The sequence below is a fragment of the Callorhinchus milii genome, unplaced genomic scaffold, assembly GCF_018977255.1.
Source record: "Callorhinchus milii isolate IMCB2004 unplaced genomic scaffold, IMCB_Cmil_1.0 Scaffold20, whole genome shotgun sequence".
NCBI lineage: Eukaryota > Metazoa > Chordata > Chondrichthyes > Chimaeriformes > Callorhinchidae > Callorhinchus > Callorhinchus milii.
In genome coordinates this window covers 6,821,037-6,846,584 of record NW_024704761.1, presented here as the reverse complement: position 1 = coordinate 6,846,584, position 25,548 = coordinate 6,821,037, and the positions used below count along the sequence as shown (strand labels likewise).

The 25,548-nt window shown below is 40.9% G+C and overlaps 1 protein-coding gene across 1 annotated transcript in view; it reads right to left on the bottom strand.

The window, feature by feature from the left end:
• Positions 1-24,149, bottom strand: part of bahcc1b (BAH domain and coiled-coil containing 1b) — a 141,424-nt gene extending 117,275 nt beyond the window's left edge. Inside the window, 1 exon segment of the mRNA XM_042342592.1 lies at positions 23,954-24,149. Within this exon segment, the coding sequence (XP_042198526.1) occupies positions 23,954-24,149 (196 nt within the window).
• Between the last annotated feature and the right edge of the window lie 1,399 nt (positions 24,150-25,548).

Genomic DNA, 25,548 nt, shown 5'->3' with positions numbered 1-25,548 from the left:
CCGAGGAGACAAATTGGAAAGCTGGAACCGGGATTACTTTCCAGTCACGTCAAATGTACAGAAACACATTACATTTTTCATCTTGATGTGTGAACTTTGCTGAAAACTACAGCAATCTGACAGCCCTTTTATAGGATTCTGTACGAGTACAAAAACGGAACTGAGAGCAAATAAGAGTGTAAAGATAGAGCAGCGTATTTCAAGGTAAACCTGCGGAACATTTAGAGCGATTCAACGGCTAAATTCAATCTGAAAACAGAGCACACAATATCCTTCTTTATAATAGCACCATTTTTTTTGGTGTGTGGGAAATTCTGCCGCCTGAACCGGGAGCCTAAAAGGGAAGTCTGTCATTTTGAATATATATAGTACCTCTTCAAACGTACACCACAAAGGGGAGATCGGGGGGTTTTAAAAACATGAATGTTGGATGCTTCAGATTATTACAGTATGTGTGTTCAATTACAAAATTGAATTCAGATTTCTGGGGTTTAAAATTTCATGCCACAAGTACCAATTCATTCACTGCTTTCTGAGAATTCCATTTAACCTTCGAACTTCCGCTCGCCAGAACTTTTGTGAGCACAGTCATACAGACGACACACATCAGTACTGCGAGAAAGATGTCCTGGGGCTAAGGGGTGCTTGCGGGGTGTAGAAGAGAGGCATTCGGCCTACAACGCATGAGAATTTCTTCTACATACAACCAGAAAAGAAAATATGCATTTGCTTGTTAATACATTTTGGCTTCAATAGTATTGGGTTGAGGGTCTGTTTAGGTGCAGGCTCTCCAAACCATGGACTGCTGACCTGAAGTTTTCACTGAATCCAATTTTATTGCCAATAATTAAGACTGGAGCAGTAATTCAAGTGCTACAGCACCAAACTCTGTCCAGAAAGTTGTACTGGGGAACCGTGACTCCATAATCCTGCTCTCACGGCTAACAACACCACCAACAAATTACATTTGTGTAGTGCCTTTCACGTCAGGAGGACATCCCAACTTGCTGGACAGTCAGGGATACGCACCCGAGCTGGGATCAGGAGGGGTTGGGATCAGGAGGGGTGAAGGACCTTGAAAGCAACATGACAGCCTTCAAAGATTACTTATCTGTCCAGTGATATTGAGTAGTGCCAATTAGGTAATACCAAGGAGAGTGTTATAAGAAAGGAATTATGAATCTATTAAATACATATTTTGTTTTCTGTTAAAAACAAGATGCTAACTTGTATTTTTGGATCTCTGTTCTCCTCTTACGAGTTGGTAATTTCACTGGTTGCGTTACTCTGTGCACCTGATATGTAACTTTGTGATTTTAATTTCTTAAGTGACAGACTCTGTTTACTTGAAACAGACATTTCAGGCATTGGTGTACTTACTGTCTGGTATTTAAAGCCCTAGGGAAGCTACTAGACGAAAGGTTTCTACAGGAAAGTTGTTGTATTGCCCAGAGCAAAGTCTTACGTTCCTTACTAGTGCGCTTTAAGCATCAATCTGATGGACTATTTCAATGGCTGCCACGGTTTGTAGTGCACAGACTCAATCGGTTTTCTGCTCGTCCCAGCTGTCAAGTCTGGCAATGATTGGGGAACTGGCCTAGGTTAAAAATCTTACAGCTCAGAAGTTGGGAGACAACGACACATGTTGGTTGCATGAATCCATGAATAGGAGTCCGCCCACACAGTAAACGAGTAATATCCAGGCATGAGCAATCTCAGGCTGTTTGAAAAAATGTGCCGACTGGATACCAGTTCTGAAGTAGACTCCAAGCCAATGTACAGTCTTTATCAGAAATATCTGGATTGCAAGCGGGAAAAAAAAATCTTCTGCCCGGACGATATAGTTAATTTAGTTCATCAAAAGTGGCGATGATAATGAAAGCTCACCTTGAATTCTGACCGAGAAACATATGCAGAGGAAAGCACACAGTTGAGGGAGTGAGTTACAATTTTATCTAAGCATTTCTTCACACAGAGGAGTGTGAAGATGCGGAAACCTGCTCCGGAAAGCTGTAAAGGTGATGTTTGGGACAACAAGGGTGTTGAAATGAGAGATAGACAGATATGTGAGTAATAGAGGTATTAAGGGGTATGGTAAAAGGATGGGGCATAGAGATTAGAATATCTGCCAATTTCTAATCAACTGGTGAAACAGGCTCGATGGACTGAATGGTCTCTTCATGTTCCTGTGTTTCCTAACTTGTAGGACTGCCGTGTGATGTGTGATTCAATGAGCTGCTGTTATCCTCATATGCTAAATAACAGCAATTTTGTGCAATGAAAAATGTCCTAAATGTGAAAAGAAATATTTTGTGGAGTTTTCAGAGATTTTTATTTTTATCCAGAATTGCTGGATGCCTATAATTCTTTGGATGCTATCAGCGACACTCTTAAGAGATCACTGTTGTCGAGGTACTTGTGAGATGCAAAAGATATTTCAGCGATGAAACTGCACTCATCTTAAGACCAATGTGGAATATGATCCATATACTTTATAAGGAACTTGGGGATTTAAAGAGCATGCTTGGAAGAGCAGGAGGATATGAGCAAAGGATATGAAGAGGAGGAGGGGGCTCTGGGGAAGGGAGAGGGAAGGGGGAGGTTGGGGAAACGGCATCACAGACTTATAGAGAAGGAAGATGAGTGGGTGGGGGAATGGGAGTGTGGGGAATGTGTGGTAACATTGCTATCTCACATACACTGTGAAGTTGCTGAACATTATTGGAATCATGGAGCAGTTTTGCTTTATTACAAACACGAGGGGGTGGAAGGAAGAGAGTGAATTACTGCCTTCTCGTGCACTTAGCAGTTGCTGCGCTCCCCTGCGTTTTCGAATAATTTTGCACTTTGTGGCCAGTGTGTGTCTACTTTTTTCCCCAACTCGACTGGTTTTTATTAGAAAGGAGAAAGGACTGTTCAAAATGCTAATACCAAAAACAATGAGCCCTTATAATGATAATGTATAAATCACCGCTGTAACATCGCAGCAGCTGCTGTTGCTAGTCCTACTCTAATATTTACAAAGACTTTTCATTTTTTCTCTCTCCCACGACACGAGTATTAGAAATCACCACGATCAAAATCAATAGCAAAACAGTAATCTCCAAAACCCATGTCAAGGCCAACTCTTAGTGTGCTCACTGTTTGAGAATATTGAAGAAGTGGGGCACATGAGCGAAGACAATTTATTGGGGAATCTTCTCACTAAAAGTATAAGCGTCCTTATTAGCCAGCAGATACTGGAGTTACTTTAATCACAAAACCTTTACCGTGTAAAACACACAGCTGGAAGAGGGAGGCGTCACTACTTGTACAAAGTTGTTGGACGAGGAGTTGTTTTGAAGAAGCTCCATTCTACAATTTGAGACCTTCACAGTTTGATTGCACATCAGTAATAGATAAATGTATAGGCTTGTTTTTTTTTCCATGTCAGTGTCCAAATCCTACAGCATATCTAATGGAGCACTCCATTATCTCAGTCAGAGTGATTCCAGATTCTCAACAGTAAGATGCATTAAGAAGTTCTGTTCCCACAGTCTTCAAATCATTGAACATCAACAGACGAACAGTGGTGAGCTCTTTGTTTTTAAAAAAAACATAAAAAATATCCCAGGCCACACATTTATCCAATACATCATACAGGAACATTTCTTGTCATTTTTAATAGTGGCTGGAGATTCCAAGGGAATTTTTTTTCAGTGTAATGAAGTTCACAGATTGCTTTAGTGTTTTAGAGACTTTCTTTGGAACTCTCCTCCTATCGTAGATACCTGCCAACTTTCTGCAAGGGAAAAATCTGGAAGTGGGTGGGGTGGGGCTGATGATGTGGAGGGAGGAAGGGGGGAGTGGGTGAAGAGCAAATCGGAGCCAACGGGACTGTGGGGGAGGAAGGGTCATTCAACAGCATGTTTATGACATTAAATGCAATGTGTTCTTGGAACAGCAATAATGCACCACTTTACATTGCAATGTTGCTCACATTTAGCAAGCACTTCACCAACAATATAAGAATTTCACCATTCTATTCCTTTGCTTCTCAAATTTATTGTTAGTTTATGTTGCCGCTTAATTCGATCAAATTATCTTTCATGTTTTACTTTTCCTGCCACGTATGATTCCCATCGCATCCATCCTTTCCATTTCTATTTTTCTTTCTACTTTTCAGGATCTCCTCTCGCCTTCCTTCCTGCATCATTACTTTCATACTTCCTCTCTTTCAAGGTTTTCTCTTGGCCTTCTGCAAAAAGAGGGAGGGAGCGAGTGGGAAAAGAAGGGAATGGGAGAAAGAGAACAGAAAATCTAATTGGCAATGATGTGCTATGGAAATAAAGAGAGGGCACTGGAGGAAGGACATCAAGAGAAAAAAAAATCCCAAACAAGTGAAAAAGTGAGACATTTTTAAAAAAAATCAAGGAGCCAAAGGAAAAAAAGGTACTGAAACAAGAGATATGGTAACAGAGAGAATGGCAAAGGGTGGAAATAAGAAAAGGGAACTCAAATTTAATTCTCTCCTCACCCCCCCACCCCTCCCCTCCCCAAATGACAAAAGCAACAATCAATCCACCACCCAAAGGCAGGATTTCTTAGTCGTGTTAGCATTTACTGTAACAAAAGTTTAGATGAACGTTGTGAGAGTTGGATGGGTGCACTGCCAAAGGTACTGCCACATAAGCCATTAAGTCATCTTTCCCAATGAAGGAGTTCAATGTTTCATTCCTCTTAACGTGCGCAGGCAACAAATATGAGCAAGTGGGAAATCCTGAAGTGAACTCAAAATGTACGCAGCTTGTGCAGATCGGGAGTCAAGTGAAAGAAAGAATCAAGCAACTCTACGTTTATAGACAGGTATATATTTAAAATGTCACGCATCTCTTTTTCTTCCTTAAGAAGAAGTCCATTTGATCTCTCCTGCTGCTACTAACTGGGATGGCAGATTGCTTCTCAGAATCACTGATGAAAACGCATCACGTAACACTTTGTTACGATGACGTCAAATTCTACACTCCCAACTCGATGTCCGCGGAAGAGCAAACTGAATCCAACCGAAATTATTTCAGGCAGACAAGCCCCGGAGATTCAAAGCCAGGTGCAAGAACCTATCAATTTGTTTACAATCCATTCTATTTGTTGCACAAGAAATGGAAAACACTCAATCTTTCATCTTCCATTCGTTTCTGCTCCTTTTTTGGATGAATCACCAACTGAGCAGCTCTTCCTTGGTCTCTCACTGCTCACCGCTCTCCAACCAGTAGATACAGGAAACCCACACTCTGAACATCACACTTGCATTATTGCATGACAGCTACTTGTATTATTCGGTAACAGCCACAGGACTATGCCAATTGTTACTCTCTCAAAAGGAAACTAATTTAATATGATGTCCTAATGCATACTTCAGATTCAAAATCTGTGATATACAGAGCAATGTGATATCCCTGTAATCCGCTGTAGATTAATTTCCATTAATCCTCCAGCGATATGCCCACAAACCTAATCTGTCAATAAGACAGTCGTCACACATTAACTGAATGAAGTGTCATGGACATTAATGTTGCCTATGGCACCCATCGCCCAAAGCAAAAAGCTGCCTTTGCACACAGCATCAACAGGTCAGATATAATTATAGATGAGTGAGGACAGGATCGAGCCCCACCTCTCATCATGATCAACAGTCTGACAACTGTGCGGGTTTCCGCATTAAGATTGTTCACTTGAGTGAGGGATGGGCAGTAGAACTTTACCTCAGCGTGAGTCAGTAACTCCATAGGGTAAAATTCTAACTAGGGTCTTAAAATTTAAGATTGGGGAAAAATTCAGTCCTAATTTGGAAGAACCGCACGGTCCTTAAAAAGAATGAATTAAAGAGTTTTCCACGAATCTGCAAAACATTACATTTTCAGACAAAATGTCTGAACAGGCCAAGACTAGGTGGAATTTCAGGCCTCAGGAGAGGTTAAAAGGGAGGGTCAGGGTGGGAGGAACATTGAAAAGTACTGCCATACTGAAAACAAGAATGGGTGTGTGGGAGTGATTACAATGAAAAGAATTTGACTTCAATGCTCCAATAACTAAATTGTTTCAGATTTGCTCTTGTGGATTACAACTTCAGACAAATCCCTTCGATGGTATTATTTCCCGTAATTACTCTCACCCCCCGTCCATTATTCTCGCTGTAACTTCAGTTTAGCTGTCTTTTTTCTTCATTAAATACAATCTCACCCTAAGCTTGCTAAGTGTCTTTCTGCATTCCGTGCCTTGGACCTTTTGTAATGTTGCATTGCTCACTGCTCAGCTGTGGCCAGTTAATGCTGGGAGTGTTAATACAGTATAATACAAAATAACATTTGTATAGCGCTTTTCACGTCGGGAGGACGTCCCAAATCTGGGAAATCGCTAAGCAAAGTCATAGAATCATAAAATTTGCACACAGAAGGAGGCTATTCGGACCACCGTGCCTTGCCAGCTCTTTGAAAGAGCTATCCAACTAGTCCAACTTCCCCGCTCTTACCCCACAGCCCTCCCCAAGTCCTAAGTGATTTTTCATGATGAGCGAGAGAGAGGGAGAGTGAGAGAGGAAACTACCCACACAGTGGCCCAGTGGCCCCTCTCTCCGTGGTCAGCAATGGTTCAAGGTGCAGAGACCACTGTTACTGTGCTGCCACTATTATAGGCGCGTCTCTATTGCAGGGAACAAAACGTTTTTGCGTCTCTACAAAAAGAACAAAAGATGGAAAAGTGACTTGTAGAGGTGACCGCCTATGTTTATATAGTTAGTCTCAGGTTCTCGGAAGAAACTGATTGAATGTGACTCACTAATGCACAAAATTATAATACGTAAAGCAATGCTATATCCCCTTAATCCATCACAGATTAAATTCCAGACTTTCCAAATCTTTGCATCAGACAATTGTTCAACTGAGTGCTCAAAAGGTCCATTACACAGGGGACACTCCCTGCTTCTCAACACACAAGCGCACAAAAGATACCCATCTCTAAAACAGAGATAAGAACTTCCAAAATGTTCTAAAATCTCCCAAGACAACCTCTCAGCGTTCACAACCTACCTGTCCCAGTCTGGTATGGTTCAGCATCATTTAGCATGGCCTCACCATTGCAGGACATTTCATTTTAGGAATGCGCAGAAGATCATCATTTCTGAATCCGACTGAATTCAACTCTGTTGAATTTCATTCTGGATTCCTGGCTCTAGCCCTGAGACAAATTGCATCTGTAGTCTCTCACACTCTCCTGCCTCCACTGAACATCTGACTCAAGTGCTGGCACCAATCTCACTCCCAACACTCACATAACGACAGCAGTCCAGAGTTCAGCGCCAGTTTCCCATCCTCTGCAACCAATATCCTGTTTTCCTAAAATATTCTTAACTCCTTTTTTTAATAGAAACACAAATGTGTTTGCACTGGGGCCTCGCTGGCCCCCACAGTCACGGAACAAAGGGAAATGTGATGACTTCTGAAGGGAAGTGAATCTTTTCTTGGTTTCTCCTTTCGTTAACCTCCGTGTGTAAGAGTTCGGGCGGAAGTGCTTTTGAGATATGGATTCGGATCTGCTTGCCCAGCAGCAGTAACAGCTGGACTCCCGAAAACAAAAAAAAAGCACCTATTTTTTTACAGTTCAAAACCAAACACGCTCTCAAAAGCCCAGTGCCCACCGTTTTTAAGGGAATGAATAATGAATCTCTTTAAACAGCTTTCAAACGTGTCACAACCGTAAAGCAACTTTAAATTCTGCACTCTGCAAAAAAAACACCACTGGCAATTTTACAAACGTGATAACGTTTGAAAGTAGTGGGAAAGGGTTTTTCTTTTGGGCTTATGAAAAAAGATTCAGCGTCATTCAAAAACGACATGTTCTTTGAAATATGTACTTACTGCATTCTTAAAATAAGAGTTCAAAACTAATATTTTGCGCAGTTTTGGCAAGGAAGGCAATAAAAATGTAACAGACAAAGTCTTGAAACTATCAAATTTGCAGCTTGAATTTGAACTGTTTTTCAATATTTTGGAGCATCTCTTAAGGGAATATAGTGACCTCTCTCTCTCTTTCTTGCTTGCTTCGCACAAGCTGGGATAAAATCTGTCAGGAATGCAGGACCTTCTGAATGTGTGTGGTGCTTAATAGTATAAAGTAGCAATAAGTAGTACAACCCCTCAGAAAGCTTTTAACTTTGGCGTATTGGAGTAAACAAAGGATAATTATCATGAGCTCTCTTTGAATATAAAATTACGCCTACAAAATACACAGTCGCGATACTTTACAGTGAATCGTCTTACTGATGTAAAAGGCACTAAATCAAATACAAGGATTATTATCACTATCATTACTCCAGTGCATAGTACATATAGAGTAATACATATTACTCTTTATGTATTCAATGAAGTAATGAAACAGAGTGCCCAATAAAAAAATTTGAAGATGAAATAATGTCTTCGCCTAATGCAACAAAACTCAGCTTTTCTGTAGCTTAAGTTTCAAAACTATTTAATATACTGTTTTTTTTGAGCGGTAGGATTTAAAAACTACAGATTCTAATCCATACAATGCAACATTTGACGAATGACGCATAAAGCAAACACAGATTTGTAGGTAGAGGAGGAGGGAGGGAAGCTACATGAGGCAAACGAGCAAAGGTGGATTTATTTTGTTAATTTTGTCAGTCTTTATATTGGAAAAAACACCATAGGAAAATGTAAAATCAGCGATCATCCCAGTAAAAGGGGTGGATCTGGACCCATCACCATAGGCGATTGGCAACAAGCATGTGGGAGGTTTCGAGAATTTGATTGGTAGCTTTCCCGAGAAAAAACTGTGCATGGAAAATAGATAAAATAATAATAATAATCCTGAATTTGACACAGCACCTTATCACAATGTTGAGACGTCTCAAAGAGCTTCAAAGGATACACTGTAAAGTGGAGTGGCTGTATATTTTGTGGGCGAAATCCACTTGTGTTTGAATTTTGACTGAGGGCTAATATTTTCATGAAGCGTTTTGGATTTGTCAATATTTAACATTTTTTTCAGTGTGTGTGGGTGGGTAGGGTGGGGGAAGAACCACTTAAAGTGGGTTACATGAAAATAAGAGGAAAGCGAGGATGTGTTGGCATTTGAAAGTGACAAACTATTTAAAATCAAAATCGGGGAATGTGAGGAAGGCAAATAGCAATCAGAGAAACTGGTTCAGAAGAGTCAGTTGCAATGTGAATTTAAACCAAGAAGTTAGAGAGAAAATGCACAATGGCTTTGAGATATACATATATAAAAAAAAATTAAATCTGTGTTTCTTCTAAATAACCCACGTTCACAATTGTGGTCATTGCAACTGTGTTTCGATTTTTTTTACACAACAGAACTAAAATTAGTTGCAATAATGACTTGTTATACATATTAAAATGTTTATGTTTTGCCTTCTAATTATGTCTTCTCTGAGACATGTTTAAAGCTATAATTATCATTGGAAATGTAGACACGATTTGCATCGCGGTGAAGGAGAGCAATCTTGCTTTGAGCCCTTTGCAGTAGTGAATCACAGAGACGGAGGAAAATAAATAACAATCCTTGCGCCTTAGCACATCGTTGAGAATTCTCAAAGCACTTCACAGAATATACTGTAAAATGAATTGACTGTATATTTAGCAGGCGAAACACCCATAAAGATCTTTTTTTAAAAAAAAAGCATTTTGCAAATAAATGGTTAACAGATAAATTAAATTGAAATAAATAGTTAAGCACAGAAAGAATAAAGAGTTTAATTACAAAAACCTCCTTAAATTAAAACTGCACAGCTACTCAATATTCTAAATTCCTTGTTATCCTGGGCTCTTCCAGCGCTGACTGACTGAAAAAAAATAATTTCGTCACTCAATCCACGGCTGTTTGTGGAACACTGCTGTGTGCAATTGACTACTGCGTTTTGTCCACAAAATATACAGTCAACTCACTTTACAGTATATTCTGTGAAGTGCTTTGAGACGTCTCGAAGACAGGACATAAGGCTCTATATCAAATGCAAGGATTATTATTATTTCTTAAATCCAGGCATATGCTGATGAAACCGTTTCTACATAGTCAGCGTTAACTAAGATCAAGTGAGTTAACATCACAACGCGCTGGATTCTGAGTGATTAAGAAGTGACTGAGTCTTTGCAAACCGATTCGGTTGCAATGCTGAAAAATTCCATCTGCTATTATTTTGAGTTAAATGTTTAAACACGCAATTTATCTTGGGGGACCAGATTGTGTGAAAGGTTTACATTTCTGAGTCCTTCAGTTTTTTAAAAAAACTCTTACAGCATCAAGATATCATTATTAATTAACTCTTTGGGTAAATGAACATGTTTTTTAGCCTTTCGAGAAGAGGCACAATTTATGACATGCGGAGACACAAAAAAATCGACGTCCTATAAATGTTTAATGGTGACGTGAAAATAATACTGAATGACACGACTTCATGGATGTTTCTAGGATGTTGCTGTCACAAATTGGCTGCTGTGTTCACCCTATAAAATAAAGTGACTACTTTATACAGTAAATCCTGTGAAATATTATTAATATTATTAAATGATTTGTCGGGGGGATTAGGTCTGATTCCATGGTTATCCTTGTTTATAGACAATATTCTACTCACAACTGTTCGAAATAAAATTAATTAACCAAAGATAGACCTGTGAAAAGGGATCTCAGAAACTGCAGTCAACATACAAGTAAGTTGTTAAAATGCAGAAAATCTGACCACACCAAAAAAAATAAACCTGCCTTAAATCTTTGCAAATCACTATTTTCTCTATCGATGCAACATTTCAGAATCTATAGATTTGGTAAATTGTTGAATTGGGGTTTTAACTTTGAAGCCTGTTTTTTTTCCTGTAGATTTTTATAAAAAAAGAAATGTCATGGGGAAAACGGGGCTTCAATTTTAAAGACTGTATTAAAGAATTTGTCAACTATCTGGATACACACACTCTCCTTGTCATTCACTAATGAGCAGTGTTCACATGATTGTGGTCATTGAAGTTCAGACAATGAAAATCTCTCATCTGATTTCTGCAACTATTCACGGTTCCTGGAAGCAGTTAAACCCGTTTCTGATGGACAATTTGGGGGTTAAAACGAGCACAGTTTTGACTGGTATGAATTTTTAATTTGCGTTCAGCTCTGATAAAAAAAAATCCCCATTCATCAGCATGAAACTGTCACGGGGAATACAGACTTCCATTCCACCCAAATCAATGATATTCTGAGTTTGCAGGCAGTGGTCCATAATATTTTTGAAGTAATAAATAATAATAATAATCAGTGCATTTGATATAGCGCTTTTCACATTGTTGAGACGTCTCAAAGCGCTTCACAGAATACACTGTAAATTGAATCGACTGTATATTTGTAGGCAAAATGCCTCGGCCAATTGCGCACAGCAGTGTCCCACAAACTGTTGTGGATTGAGTATAGAAGCAACAATAAATAATAAGAATAATAAATAACGTTTTTGTTTTGTGATAAATATTTTCGTGCGGTTTCTTGTTGTTGGGTACTTGTTGTTAGGAAAATACCCAGCTGCAATATCAATATCCTCTTTAAGTAAGGAAGTGTGTGATTACAATCCAGGAGATGGACACAGCAAGCTATTCAGTTGGTACTGTAGCACTCCCAACAATTAGTCAAGTGGTCATTGGAAGTGCACAGGCATTAAAGCTGCTCAGATCTTTGGGAATTAGCAGTTGCTAAAGATTGCGAGTCCAGATGTACAGGTGGTATCCTGAGACTATTGAAAACAATATGTTTTTTTTGTTACAATCACAGCGGAGTTGAACTGTCTGTAACTTTTACTATAACTAATCGAGCCGCTCAATAAAGTAGGCGAGCGTGTGGGTCTATCTAGTATGTTCGGGACTTAGTCACAGAAATGTCCTGCTTGTTAGCCAGACATTCCTGATGACAGGGGCTTTAATGCAAGGTCAAGTAACGGCAGAAAATTACCAGCACCCAAGGGGCAGCAGATTTGCTATTCCTCCCTTTCTGTCAGAAGTCAATGAGACATTTTGGCGAGTTTGGTTCATTGAGTTTTCATTCCAGGTATTACAATACATTACTTGGCTTCGATATTCCACTCCAGCTCAGCCTTGGCAAAAACCCGTGCACTCCTCAAATGCAGAAACCTTTCAGCAATGTACAATATTAGACTGAGAAATGACAAATATCTGGCTTTGAGGAGCAAAGCAATCGACCAAGTAACAAAACACAAGTGAGGAACACACACACAATGATGTTAAAATGCACGTGAATGGTTTTCAGCAAGATTTGGAAGGCAGCAGAGTAAAGCCATTTCAAATAACTTGTGGTGGGTAGACACATGCAAGTCTGTGCATGTTTTAAAGTGTTATCCTGATCGGTAGTGTGTGTGAGAGAGAGAATTCCTTTCATGCAAAATATAGGACAGCAAAACACACCATCAGCCACATGATTCAGGGTAATTCTCAAGATGCGCTCTTTATTTACTTGCAGTTTCTACTGTTATCTGGTTTGCACGAATCGCTCTCTATCTACAGTATTTGTTGCTGAAAATAGCACCCTTTTTTTAGCACCAGACCAGTGAGCATTTTGCCTTTATTTCAGACCCCTCTGCTCGTCTCTAAATGCTAAAACTGCTGAAATGCATCAATTAAAGTATGCATGTTTCCTGTCTGTCGGATTACAACACTGACTCTCTAATGTTCGCTATGATAAAGTATGATTAGAAAAATGTAGTCAACCATACATCCTTTTCTTCACACACAGTATTTAGACAAACGGGCAAATCTCTCAAAGTGGCTTAAAAAAGAGAGAGAAAAAAAAGTTCTGTAACGATTCCCATGTCACTTCACATTCTGTACTTTAATCCTGTTTGAAATAAAAAGTACATGATTTCGCCGCCTTCCCTCAAACGCAGCTAAGATTTAATTTAATCCAGCCAGATATAATTTGTATCAACTGCCCTGTTTTCTTTACGTTTGATACCTCAAAGTGAAATAAAAAGGATGATGATAAGACAAATTCTGATGTTGTTCCTATCGATGTGAATTGTATCTGGATCACTGTGTGTGTGTTAGTATTTCTGTTTATTCTGTCCGTTCGTTCGCTATTGTTTTGGGTTTCTTTTTCGTGGCGAAATTAGAGTTCTTTGCTCTACTAATTAGTACGGTCTGTTATTAAATAAAACTGACATGTTGGTGCAACAACAACCATGCAATGTTTCCCAGGTCCCAGTCAGGCTCTTGCTCGAATCATTCCAACTCCTTTACACGTTATAACCCTCAAATCTAGTGTCACCGTTGCTTGTGCCATGTGCTATTATGTACAAAGAAACCGACTTGAAAGATAGCGAATAAGTCAGCAATTTCTGCTGTTGATTTCAGGACTTTACTGGTACAATAATTGCTTTTATTTTTACTCCAAAGTGAGGGGCATTGCCCAAATTGGTGGCCAGCCTGACCCATAGCTTTTATAGCTACTGCTTTGAATATAGCTCCTCTGCTGCTCAGAACAGTGCCTTGAATCAGCTATGATTACTGTCTAAAATTGGTTGTGCTTGTCTATGTATAAATTTACGTATACATAGAATTGGAATTAAACATTTGCTGGCCAGCACAACGATCTACGCTGGATTTTATTTACGTTTGACCTGACGCTAGATCTTATTTCTTCCGTGCAAACACACGCAAAAAAAACTCTTCAATCTGTGTACTACACATCATAAACCAGCTGCTGTCAAAATTAAATTAAAAGCAAGTAACAGTTTTATTTATGTATTGAATAAATCCAAAGGGGAACTTCAGGCATCATTTCACGGCAACCAGATTTCAATCCTCCTTGCACATTGTTCCCAATGTTTCCCCTGTCTACTAAAGTTACTGACTCATAGGGTTATAGTTGTCTGGGCACCAGCAGTCCTCTCCTCTAAATACTCAACTGAGCCATTCTTCATGTGTGAACCTGAGCAGGGTGGATGGTGTCAGCAGTCTGCTTGACCCTAGGGGAGCTTTTCAGCCAAGCCTGATCTTGTCCTCTTTGCAATGATCGTGCACAAGGATGGATCCTGGGATAGCAATCAGGAATGGCAAGCTTCCCAGACCAGGGAATGCTGAGGATAGTTGTAAAATCTCCACAGCCATTGCCAGTCGAGCTAGAGGAATCCAGCCCACCCCCCCCACCCATGGGTTCGAACCAGGGTCCTTCCTGCTCTACATGCTTCAGTGCTCACCCACTGAGCTATTGGAGAAGCATGAAGCTTTTGCAACGCAGCTGTAAATCCATATTTATTATGCTTTTACAACTGATTTCTAGAGTTGAGCTAAAAGTGCAAACAGAGCAGTTATTTAGTCAAATGTCAGTTTGGAGTTAAAAATGTCCACCTCCTGATACCAGTTTAAAGCCAGCTACAAATCACAGTGATTCAAATTACACTGGTGTAAACAGTCTAAATAAAACCCTTGGTCACTTTGGGCCCCGAGGAAAACCACAGCATAATAGGACTAACAACATTAGGTGTTTTATGTCAATGAATACTTTATGTACTATACATGAAGTGTGATATGTGGTATATGTTTATGCAGTCAGTTGCCTGGGATACAACACAGATTACAAAATAGTTACTAAACAGCTCCCAGTGCAACTCACAATACAGCGACTAGTATATACCAGTTAGCACAGTTCCCAACACAGTAATCAGCATAACTCCTTACATCCATCCCAAAGCAGCTCTCAACAAGCTCAGCTTTATAGTTAAAAATATGAACTCAGGAAGAAGAGAAATGTTTATCAGACTCTCAAGGAGTATTAAGTTTGTGAAAAACAAATCCTTTCCTTCAGACGTAAACCTACACAGTACCAGCAACCAAGTTAAATATGTTTCCTCCCTTTGAATAACATTGCAAATACAGAAACGTTCTCTCGCTCTTTTACATTTTTACAATTCTTCATTGAAATATTTTCCAGTGCTCATAATAAATTTAAGCAAAGGGTATGAAAACTGCAAAGTATGGTTAGTTTAGAGGAGTTTATGACCATAATGGTCCTTTCTCAGTGACAATTTCAGGCCATTTCTCAAAATAGACAAGTCAGCATAACACAACACTCTTCTGTAGCGATAATCTCACCCAATCATTTTAAAAGGCAGAACATATATTTTTTTAAAAATCAAAAACACCTCTTTGGAAATGTCACTGTTCATTTTTTCCAACCAAAACGTTGGGAGGAATCAAAGTTTATTCGAGAATAAACTAATATATGCGAAAGCAAAAATAATTAATTGGGCAGCAGGGTAACCTTTTTTATTATTTACAGCAAACTTACAGTACTATGCTTCTGTCTATTTTCACAGTGGAATTGTACTCATGGATTGGATTTGTGACATAATAAAATGTTTCTCGTCATGATGCATGACATGGACTCACTAGCCATGTTGGTGATACAGTTGGTTATGGCAATGCAAGATAACAAGATAGCAGAAGCCATGGTGAACCTCCACTGTGAAGAGTTAGCAAAAGTAGCAAAGTTTACAAACTGGCTAAACTATAATTATTATAATATATTGCTTGGGCGTTTACTAAGAGTGTAACGCTGTACTTTCTCAGACACGTTAAGCTGTTCCAGCATCAAATCACCCAGTTTATGGCATTTGACAGTATCCAAAGACCTCGAATGTTTTAAAACCTTGCGATAAATTCCCAGGGGGTAGAGTGGTGAATCGTAGGCAAATTGAGGAACCATAAAACGACTTTTTTTAAAAAAAATCTTTAGGAATATGTCAGAGCCGTAACAGCAAATAGTAATAGATGTTTTATTTCTACCCAATGTTCGAGGTTTAGAAATGGAATTGTTAATACTTTGCTGATAATAATTTTGTGTCAGGTGTAAAATGTATAGTCAGTTATTAAATATAAAACGTAGATTTATTAGAACTAAAATGCAGATTTTTAAGTAGGACTGTAACATTTTTAAAAAGAAATGTTTCACAGTTCAAGTGGTTAACAATAACATAAAACCATCGCTAAATAATTGCTGAAACTGGAAAGACTGTTTTTCTCGATTATTTCCTAATTCACGACTTGTTATGCAAAGAAAATCTACTTACTGTATGATATTGGTTTAAGTTCGCTCTTTCCTTTTAAAACAAAATAAATACGTTCGAAACTAAGTTATCCATCAATAATCTTATTGTAACCTATGATAAACGTTTCAATACATAATTATATATATATATATATATATAAAAACACAATCAATTCACTACTATAGATAAACGTAGCAAATGGATAACAATGTGTGCAGTGTGCAGTCCCTTGGCTAAATGGTTTAAATAGTTAAATAAATCCAAGATAGACTGATATTCTCTAAAATATCCAATGCAGTGCAAAAAATGTTCAAGAAAAGGTGGGATTATCCTCCCCGTTTGATTTAGAATAGGGGGAATAGTCCTTCTGTTTACTTTTTAGTGTGTAATCTTTGCAAACTTGGAAATCCATCCACCAATTTAATACTATTTTTTGAAGAAAAACTCGGGTCGGATTTAATGCGTTGGAGATAAAATTATCCCTTGTTTGAAAGGGTTTTGTCGAAATGAAATTTTAAAATACAATTGCAATCCGAAGAGTTTTTTTTCCCCCCCACCCCCACTCCGTGGAAAGTTTGGAATATTTTTCCTGAGTTACAAACGAAAACGTGAGTTTTTTTTTGCCCCCCAAAAAACTTTTGCAAATAAAAGTTGCACGGATTCAATCGCGTGAGAATAAACCAATATAAAAACGTGCTGATTAAAGCCCCCCCTTCCCACCAGCACCACCACTTTTTTTTTAAATGAGATCTATGTAAGGGGGGGGTGGGGGGAAGGGTGTTGCAAATGTGAGAGAAAATTATAACAGTCGATGCTTTCTCTGAACAAGAGAGAATGAGACCAGCAGGAATTGGGAGAGTAAATAAATAAGTGAGATTAGAGAGGGGAGGAAGGAGGGGGGGAAGCTCAATGCAAACCCAACACAATACAACAGCTCCACAGCTTTAACCAGCCACCCCGACCCTGCTTTTACACAGCAGAATATTCCAAAGGAGAATTCAAATGAGCACTTTCAGTGCATTGCCTGACAATAAAGCAGACAGGAGCGCACCGGCTTTTAAAGCAGCTCGGATTTCCCTTCATAAGAGCGACAAACCCCCCCACCCCCCCCCCCAAAAAAAAAGGTTTCATTCCAATGGGAGAACCGGTTGAGGGTGAGGCTGAAGTGGATTTGTGTGTGTGTGTGTTTTTTCAATGTGTTTTTTTAAAAAAAAATCAAATTGCTGATTGCTTTGAGGTGTTTACTTGCTTTTAACACTCTCTCTCTGGGGTTTGGTCCCTTTTTGAGTTGACATTCCCCCCCCCCCCCCCCCCCCACCCCCCCTTGGACTGAGAGGAGGATATCTTATTTGTTTCGAAATGCAAAAGTTTTCAGAGTTAATCATTTCAATCTCACGGCCGTCGATATCTAATGGGTATCTTTTATTTGCGACCCACGAGTCGCCCTTCGCGTTGTGTTTTGGTGAATAGGACCTATTGCGTACTTATTAATATTATTATTACGTGTTCCTGGGGTCCTTGTAATATTCCAAATTCTCGGTGGGAGTGGGAGGGGAGGAAGTCGACAGGACAGAGAGGTCTTGGGAGTTGGGGAATCGGATCAGTTTCATTCTGGGTTTTCAACCGGAATCCTGAGTGTCGATGCGGTTATGAAAAGGCAGTCGCCTCAATGGAAAAGAGCGCAAAAGGGATAAAGATGCCACAACGTACACAGTCGCAAACAGCCCATTTGCAAGTCACTTTCAGAGTCACTTCTCTGATCCTTCCACCGAATAAAAGAAAGGCAGAGGGATCGACAATCTTTTACAAAGCAGTTTTTTTTTTGCAGGGTGGGGAGGAGGAGGGTTGTTATCACAAACAGTGCACTCAGGTAATAGCACCCTGTGTGTGTGTGGGTGGGTGTGGGTGGGTATTTAACCAGAGATGCTGTTAAGTTAGTGAAGAGCTCATTCTCTTGTCTCTTATCATCTCTCTCTTTCTCTCTCTCTCTCTCTCTCTCACACACACACACACACACACGCGAGAACATAAGAATTTGCAAGGTGAAAGAAGACCAAGGTCCATCCAGTTCTCCCTCCACCATCCTGGCAGTCGCTTGCACATGGCATGTCCCAAACTACATACTGCATCCCCAAGATATTATTTCCTAACTAACACAAAACCTATTTAATTTGTTCTTGGAAGAATCCACACCGTTTCCACCGTCTTGGGACACACACAGACGCACAGAGAGAGAGAGAGAGAAAAAAACACGTTTCTATCTTGAAGTTGAATGCTTCCACTGATGTTATAATCATAAATAGACTTTCCAACCCAATAAGTTTTTTTGCTGTGAGCTGAGAGCTGAACGAGTGGCCTTCACTCAGATACTGACTGCACTTCGCTGGGGCTGTTTCTTTTAAACACACACACACACACACACGCACACACACATACATACATACAACAGCGAGAAATGTCTTCAAGAAAATTGTTCCCGGAGCTCGTAAAAGTCACAGAACCGAGGATAAATAAATTGCCACGTAAAAGAAGTCCATTTTCAAAGCGTCAAAGCGTTCTGTTAACAAAGAGTGGGTTGGCCAAGTTTCAATGAATTTTTTTTAAAAAGAATAAACATTTTATCTTGCTTTCCCAACACATGTGTTGGTCCACACACACAGAATGAATTTCCAAGCTTATCTGTGTTCCCCCCCCCCCACACGCCACCCACCCCCCTATTTGTTCATCAGCAGAGAAAGACTCCCAATTTACAGTCTTAAGGTGTGTGCAGCAATCCGCCTGCGCTTCGATGCGGATAACAAAACACTCAGTGTTCGTACCCAACCTGTACAATTCAAACTAAGACACGTTTTCCACAGGAACTGTGCACCTTCTGCTGTTAAGAGGATAGATTGAACCACTGGAAAAGTCGCGATGCCTATACTTGATGTGTGCGTGTGTGTGTCTGTGCGCATAATTTCTCCACAATTGTCCCAACTTTCAGAATGATCCCGAAAAATCGTCCCCAAACACAGCTCTGCGTTCTGACACGTTGACTCGCTTCCCTTTCTCCCTGGATGCTGCCTGATCCGCTGAGGTTTCCCAGCTCTCTCTGGTTTTGTTTCAGATTTCCAGCATCTGCAGTCTTTTGCGTTTCATTTCATCTCCCCCCCAACCCCCCATCCTCCCCCCCCCTCCCCCAATTCTATTTTGTGGAGAAGGAGGAGAAGCGGTTAAGCGATGGGGGGGGGGAGGGGATTAATACCCCCCACAGTTTGCAAAACCTGGAGCTGCCTCAATAAATCAGCCGACAACACAGATAAAAGAAAACTCGCGACAGCCCACTTCACAACCTGTTAGTGGTGGAAAGGCAACGCAGAGGGAGGCACTTTCTGCTCAGTCTCTCTGCCACCGAGGACAGCTACTGAACACACAGAGATCTGGAGATGCACAAATCTCCCCCACCAAGACCCATCGAGCTACCTGATCAAACCTCCGCCTTCCCCCAAACTGTATGCGGCGCAGACCGACTGTACAGCTTCTCCCCCCAAAATTGCATTAGCGGTGTTTCCTTTCGTATTCAGCGGAGATTGAATTTACGCTCATCTGATCAACCACTGACACTGTAGAGTCACGATGCCTCCACTTAATTCGGATCACTGTGGAGCTGGCGCCTATCGAGTGTAAATAGTTTCATCGTGTATTATCTCTCATTTCATGATATTGAGTTGAACTTTTCTTACCTGTTGTGTGTGCACCATTTGGGGTCATGTTGTGCCCTTTACCTTTAACGTGTCGGATACCAACTACACGCACCTATCTGCATCTCTTAATTATCTGTTTCATCTGATAAATGCAATAAATCAACTCCTCAATCGACTTGTCTGTCCAATAAATCTATCCGGCTAATAAAAACTATCTAAATATTGATCTACTTGCCTATTGACAGACAATTTCACAAATAAAATAGGAAACCTTTACAAGCGAGCAGTGAGCTGGAAGCAAGAGGGACTGAGAGCAACAATAAAGGCCAGACTGAGAAAGTCAGGGTGTCTGACAAATCAGCAATCACAGGACGGGTACAAACCGAGAGAAGAATCCTTGAATTCTTATGAAATCGCCTCATAGGGAATATGAATTATAAATGCAAAGGAAAAATTAAAAAGGGGCCAGAGAGGAGAAGAGTGGGTTAAGATGCAATGGTAGATAAGTGGAGTTAAGATACATCTGTGGACGTGCAGAGAGGGAGAGAGGGAGAGAGAAAGGCCTTGACTTAACCTTATGAAACCCCTTGGCTTTGGGATGCGTAAATGGTGGATTTAAAGGTTTCCCTGTCTGCTCTTTTTACAACCAATTTGTAAAATTGAAATGATCCAGCGAAGGGGGGGGGAGAAAAAAACATGCACGACGTCTTGAGAGACTCGATCCTGTTTGCAGACACCAGGCAAAATGCTGAATATTGTGTGTGTGTGTGTGTGTAAAAAAAAACATGCAACTGTAAATCCACTACTTTACGGAATTCCAGCTCTTTCCCGATTTTCCATTTGGTCTGTAAAGTAATAGTGATGCATTCCCAGGCTCTGGTTCGAGCGAGGCTGTTCCTGGCTCGTCTATATCTGTACTGGCGCGTTACAAAAATGTCCCATCCTTTTTTTTTAAAATATAAAAACAAACCATTGAAAAATCGACCCACCATTGATAGATCTCTGTAACTGTGAGTTGGGACTCCCAACCACAAACCGAGAGGGAACGGACGACCGTAAGGTAATGCAACCAAAAAAAAACTTTTGAGTCAACACCCCAAGGTTTGCATAAAATTCGACCGAAGCCCAATGTCGTTTCCGAGGGTTTTCTGTCTTTCAGTAGTTCACTGTCCTGACTGCTCACGTTGAGGTTCTCAATAAAAGTGTTCTGACCGATGCAAAACGCCTCCAATTCAATTCATATAAACTGAACACACGCCTGAACACTGAAAATTATGCTTTTGAGCGAGAGAGAGAGAGAGGGAGAGACATTCGCGAGTGTTAGCTGTTACTAACCGTACTGTAAAATACCCTCATCTGTGTTATTTTTTTAAACAAGAAAGCAATTAAATGATATTATTATTTAACATCTTCTGACAACGTCTTCATAGAAAGCTTCATTCCTCTATACTGAAATCCATAAAGTACAGTATATATATATATAATATATATAAAATTCAACTGCATTGACCGAATTTTTACGGTTTTACATTTTGTGTTCCTTTTTTTTAAAAAAAAATGATGCATTCCCTACCCAATCCCGGTGTATTTCGTGCAATGTGATTAGAAGCACGAACAAAAGACACTGAGAAACTCGTCTCCCTCAAATATTTTCTGAACGCCAGTAGTCGCTCCTGATATCAGTGCGATGCGTTTAGCCGAAATGTGAATGTGCGTCCGCCATTCAACTGAACACCCCCCAAAAAACCTCTAAATGCCCCGTTTAGATTAGTGCGGGTGGTTTGTGCACATTTAATGAAATGTCTTGGACTCGGTGCCAATTGAGGGAACCGAAACAGTTGAAAAAAAGCGTATAATACATCAAATATTGCACAGCGTTGGCTGGTTTACAAACCGATTCAATGGGTTTGCTGATTGGGACACTACCTATGGTTATGATTTCTGAAATCCCTAATGGAGACCCTTCATCGGAATTAGAATTTGAACCGTGTATTTAAGGATTTGCACAAACAAACTTGCACCGTGGATCTTAAAAAGTCCACCACACATCATCCAATGGTTAGAATGAATCCCAACACTCATGGGGGGGAGGGGGGGGGAGAGAAAGTGTGGGGGGGGGGAGAGAGAGAGAATCCCTCATTTAATTAACCAAATGTCCCCCAAGCAAAAATGCCACGAGATTCAATATAGCTTGTTTAAAATATTATGCAGAAGGCCTAATTCTTTGGCAATAAAAAAAAATTCCCCGTTGCAAGAACTTTTGACTTGTCAAAAAGATCTCGGTCCTGTGGAACTGATCAAAAACTCTCACACGGTGAGTGAGCAAAAGCGGACGGCGGCTTAAAGCGACAGTAATTTAAAGCATTCTCTCTCTCTCTCCCTCTCTCTCTTTCTCTGTCTCTCTCTGTCTCTCTCTGTCCCCCCACCGAATGTGCAACACATTCGGGATAATTTCGTGCTGAGACACCCACCACCTCGCCACCTTGCACGCCTGCTAACATGAGCAAAAGACAGCAACAAGCGACCTGTTGTGTGTGTGTGTGTGGGGGGGGGGGGGTTTCTTTTTCCAAGAGAGAGAAAAAAAAAGGGAAATCGGTTGCTAATCTCGACCAGGAACAGAAATATCGCTGGGGGTTTTTTTTTAACAGCAATGTACCAAGCTCCGCCAAAGCACACACACTGGGCAACTCCAAGAGAGGTTTTGTGTTTGCCTTTCTTTTTAAAGACGAAACTCGATCCAATCTATATACTTAGAAACGCTAAAAGGCCATCACTGGAAAAAAAATCAGATACACCCGTTACTCAAACCATCTGCTTTTGACAGAACCGAGAAACTGACAACTTTCTGTATTATTGTTATTGCTATTACTAGCACTTCGGAATGTCGAGAAACATAACTAATTTGCAATGAAATGTAACCCCTGCAATCAGAATTTCTATATAAATAGGAGTGACTGAATGGAACAGTGGGATTCTGTTGCCTGTATAAATCTTTATTCAGATACGACTTGCACAACGGTGAACTGTACACACATACATATTCCCATTAAACTTCGCGTTTAATGGGATGTGTATGAACATAACGTTTCATCCGCAAATACACGTTGCAATGTATCCCGCGAAGCGGTTTGAGAGGTAACAAGGCGCTGTATCAAATGCAAAAAAAAANTATATATATATCATTTGATTAAACTTCGCGTGCAAGAAAATGCTGTGCCTTTCTCCAAGATCGAGGCTAAGCTCAGATACCGTTTAGGGTTTCATCCATCCCAGTGCAGACGGTAGAACACATTTTTTTCCCCAGCCACCCACCCAAACTACCCCCCCCCCCCCTTTTACTCTAACGCCTGTGCAGTATTTGTTTAACAGAATACCAGCAACACTTGACCAAGCTCCTGGATGTCGAGTGAACCTATTTTCACCCTCGCACTTCGCAAACCATTTTGGAAACGGGATTTTCAAGCACTGGCTCTCTCACACACACAGACGCACACACACAGACAGGCAGAGACACACTCACACTCTGCCACTCAGCCGACACTCAACGTGACTCCAATCTCTTTTGAATAGCTCCATTCAATATCGTTTTGCACTATTATATTTCTGCAGAATGTGCAGAACATAACGTTTACACACACACACACACACATATATATATATACATATATATATCGTCTCTCCCCCTTTGCTACATGACGCGAGCTTAATCCACACAATCTACCATCAGCCTTGTGCTAAGTAACACGATTTAAAATATGGGATTTACACTGAGATTTTTTTCCCCCTTCTCCACAACATACAATGTTATATATATTATATATATACATATTTTATATACATATATATATACATACATACATATACATATATATATATATATATATATATATAAAGAGTCGTGCATTCCCGGATCTGCTAATGAACCCTCCAGATGTTAGCAGTAGACTTTCACGTCAAAGAACGATGCTGTTTTGTTTTGCTCACTGACCAGTCGCTCTTTGCGAATTTCGGCGATATTCGTGTGCGTAAAACCAAACGGAATAAAAGGTTTGGGCGAATGCATCCGTGCCGTGTGAGTGTGTGCGTGTTATCCCAACCCCCCAAACCCCCCCCCCCAACCCCCCACCCCCACAAACCCCCCCAAACCCCCTCCATCACTGACCTGAATGTGTCGGCATAGGCAGCGGAGAAGAGAAGTACTTTGCGGGCTGGAAGTGGGCCGGGTGCGGGGCGGCGCCGTGTCCGGCCGAGGCGATCCGCCCGACGGCTCGGTGCGCCAGGGCTCCCCGCTCCCGGGCCGCCTCCACGCCGAGCGCATGGGAGAGGAGGTGAGGAGGAGCGAATTCCCTGCCGTCCATCGCGCCGCAGAGACGGGTCCCCAAGTACAGATCCACAAAGCCGAGCGAGGTGTCTGGGAGGGTTCGGGCGGACCCGGGCTCATCTGAGTGTTCCGCTCTGCAGCCCGGGCGAGTCTCCCATCCTCTGCAACAGAGTTTTAAGAGTCAGTGCAAACGCTCAGGGCGACCGATTCGCATTGCAAAAAGCTCTCCCGACAGTTCAATTCCCCCACCCCACACCCCCCCCCCCTCCTCCTCTCCTCCTCTCCTCTCCTCCTCTCCTCCTCCCTCCCCCCCCGAGCAGAGAGAAACTTTGCGAGATGCTTTGCTTTTGCTTTGCTTTTGCTTTGCTTTTGCTTTGGCTTTGCTTTTGCTTTGCTTTGCTTTTGCTTTGCTTCCTCCCAGGCGCCATACTGCTAAACAACAAAACCACAACATCAAAAGAAGCCCTTGAACCCCTTTTCCCTTCCCCTTTCTTGAGCATCGGTAGGGCAGAGGAGGAGGATGGGGTGGAGGGTGGAGGTGGAGGTGGGGGGGGGGGGGGGGGGAAAGAAAAAAAAATCGCTTACACATTTTCAACTGCACATTTCTTCACTCTTTAACACACGCACACACACGCACACACACGCACAACAACAACCCCCCCCCCAAAAAAACGCAGTCAGAGATTGACCCCCCGACAAAAAAATACTGGTCTGAAAAGGAAAAAGTAAATCTCGTGCAAAATGTGGAGGCAGTCGCAGATGTTTGAGCAATCACAAGAAAGGAGAGAGAAAGCTCGCCATTATTTTTTTTGTGTGATAATTTGCCTTCTTTTTCAAAATGAAGACACATCATATCCCCCCCACCCCTCCACCCCCACCCTTATAAATCGAGCGTATTTACCTGCACACTTAAGCAATGCCAACAATAAAAAAAAACCGAAGCAAAAAATCTGCCACTATATAGAGGCTGCATTCAGCTCCCGAGGACATAAATTACTCCTGACGTTTAGAGGATTAAACAATGAAATGTTTATTAAAGGCAGTTTGCTTCTAAGACGAATTGGTTTGTAGCACAGAAATTGCACTGTGCTTTTGCTGTAACATTTTAAACGTATACACAGCCACAGAACAGGGCAGACGTGCACAATAACACTGTACAGCCGTGTGGTGCGTCTGTCGGCTACTGAACAGAAGACGCTACTAAAAGGTTATCGCCTCTTTGCACATTGTCACCGGGTTTCCTCTTCGTTCTTCCCCTCTCGCCTCCCTCCTGCCTTTGCTTCCACTTGACAATCATTTTTAAAATTGAATTACAACTTGCACCATCCTCGAATAATGCAAAATACACCCCACGCGCAACGTTTCGGTGTCCTCAACACAAGTGTCATCAATGCGAAACGTTGGCAGTTAAAAGAACCGATACTCCCTTCCCAACT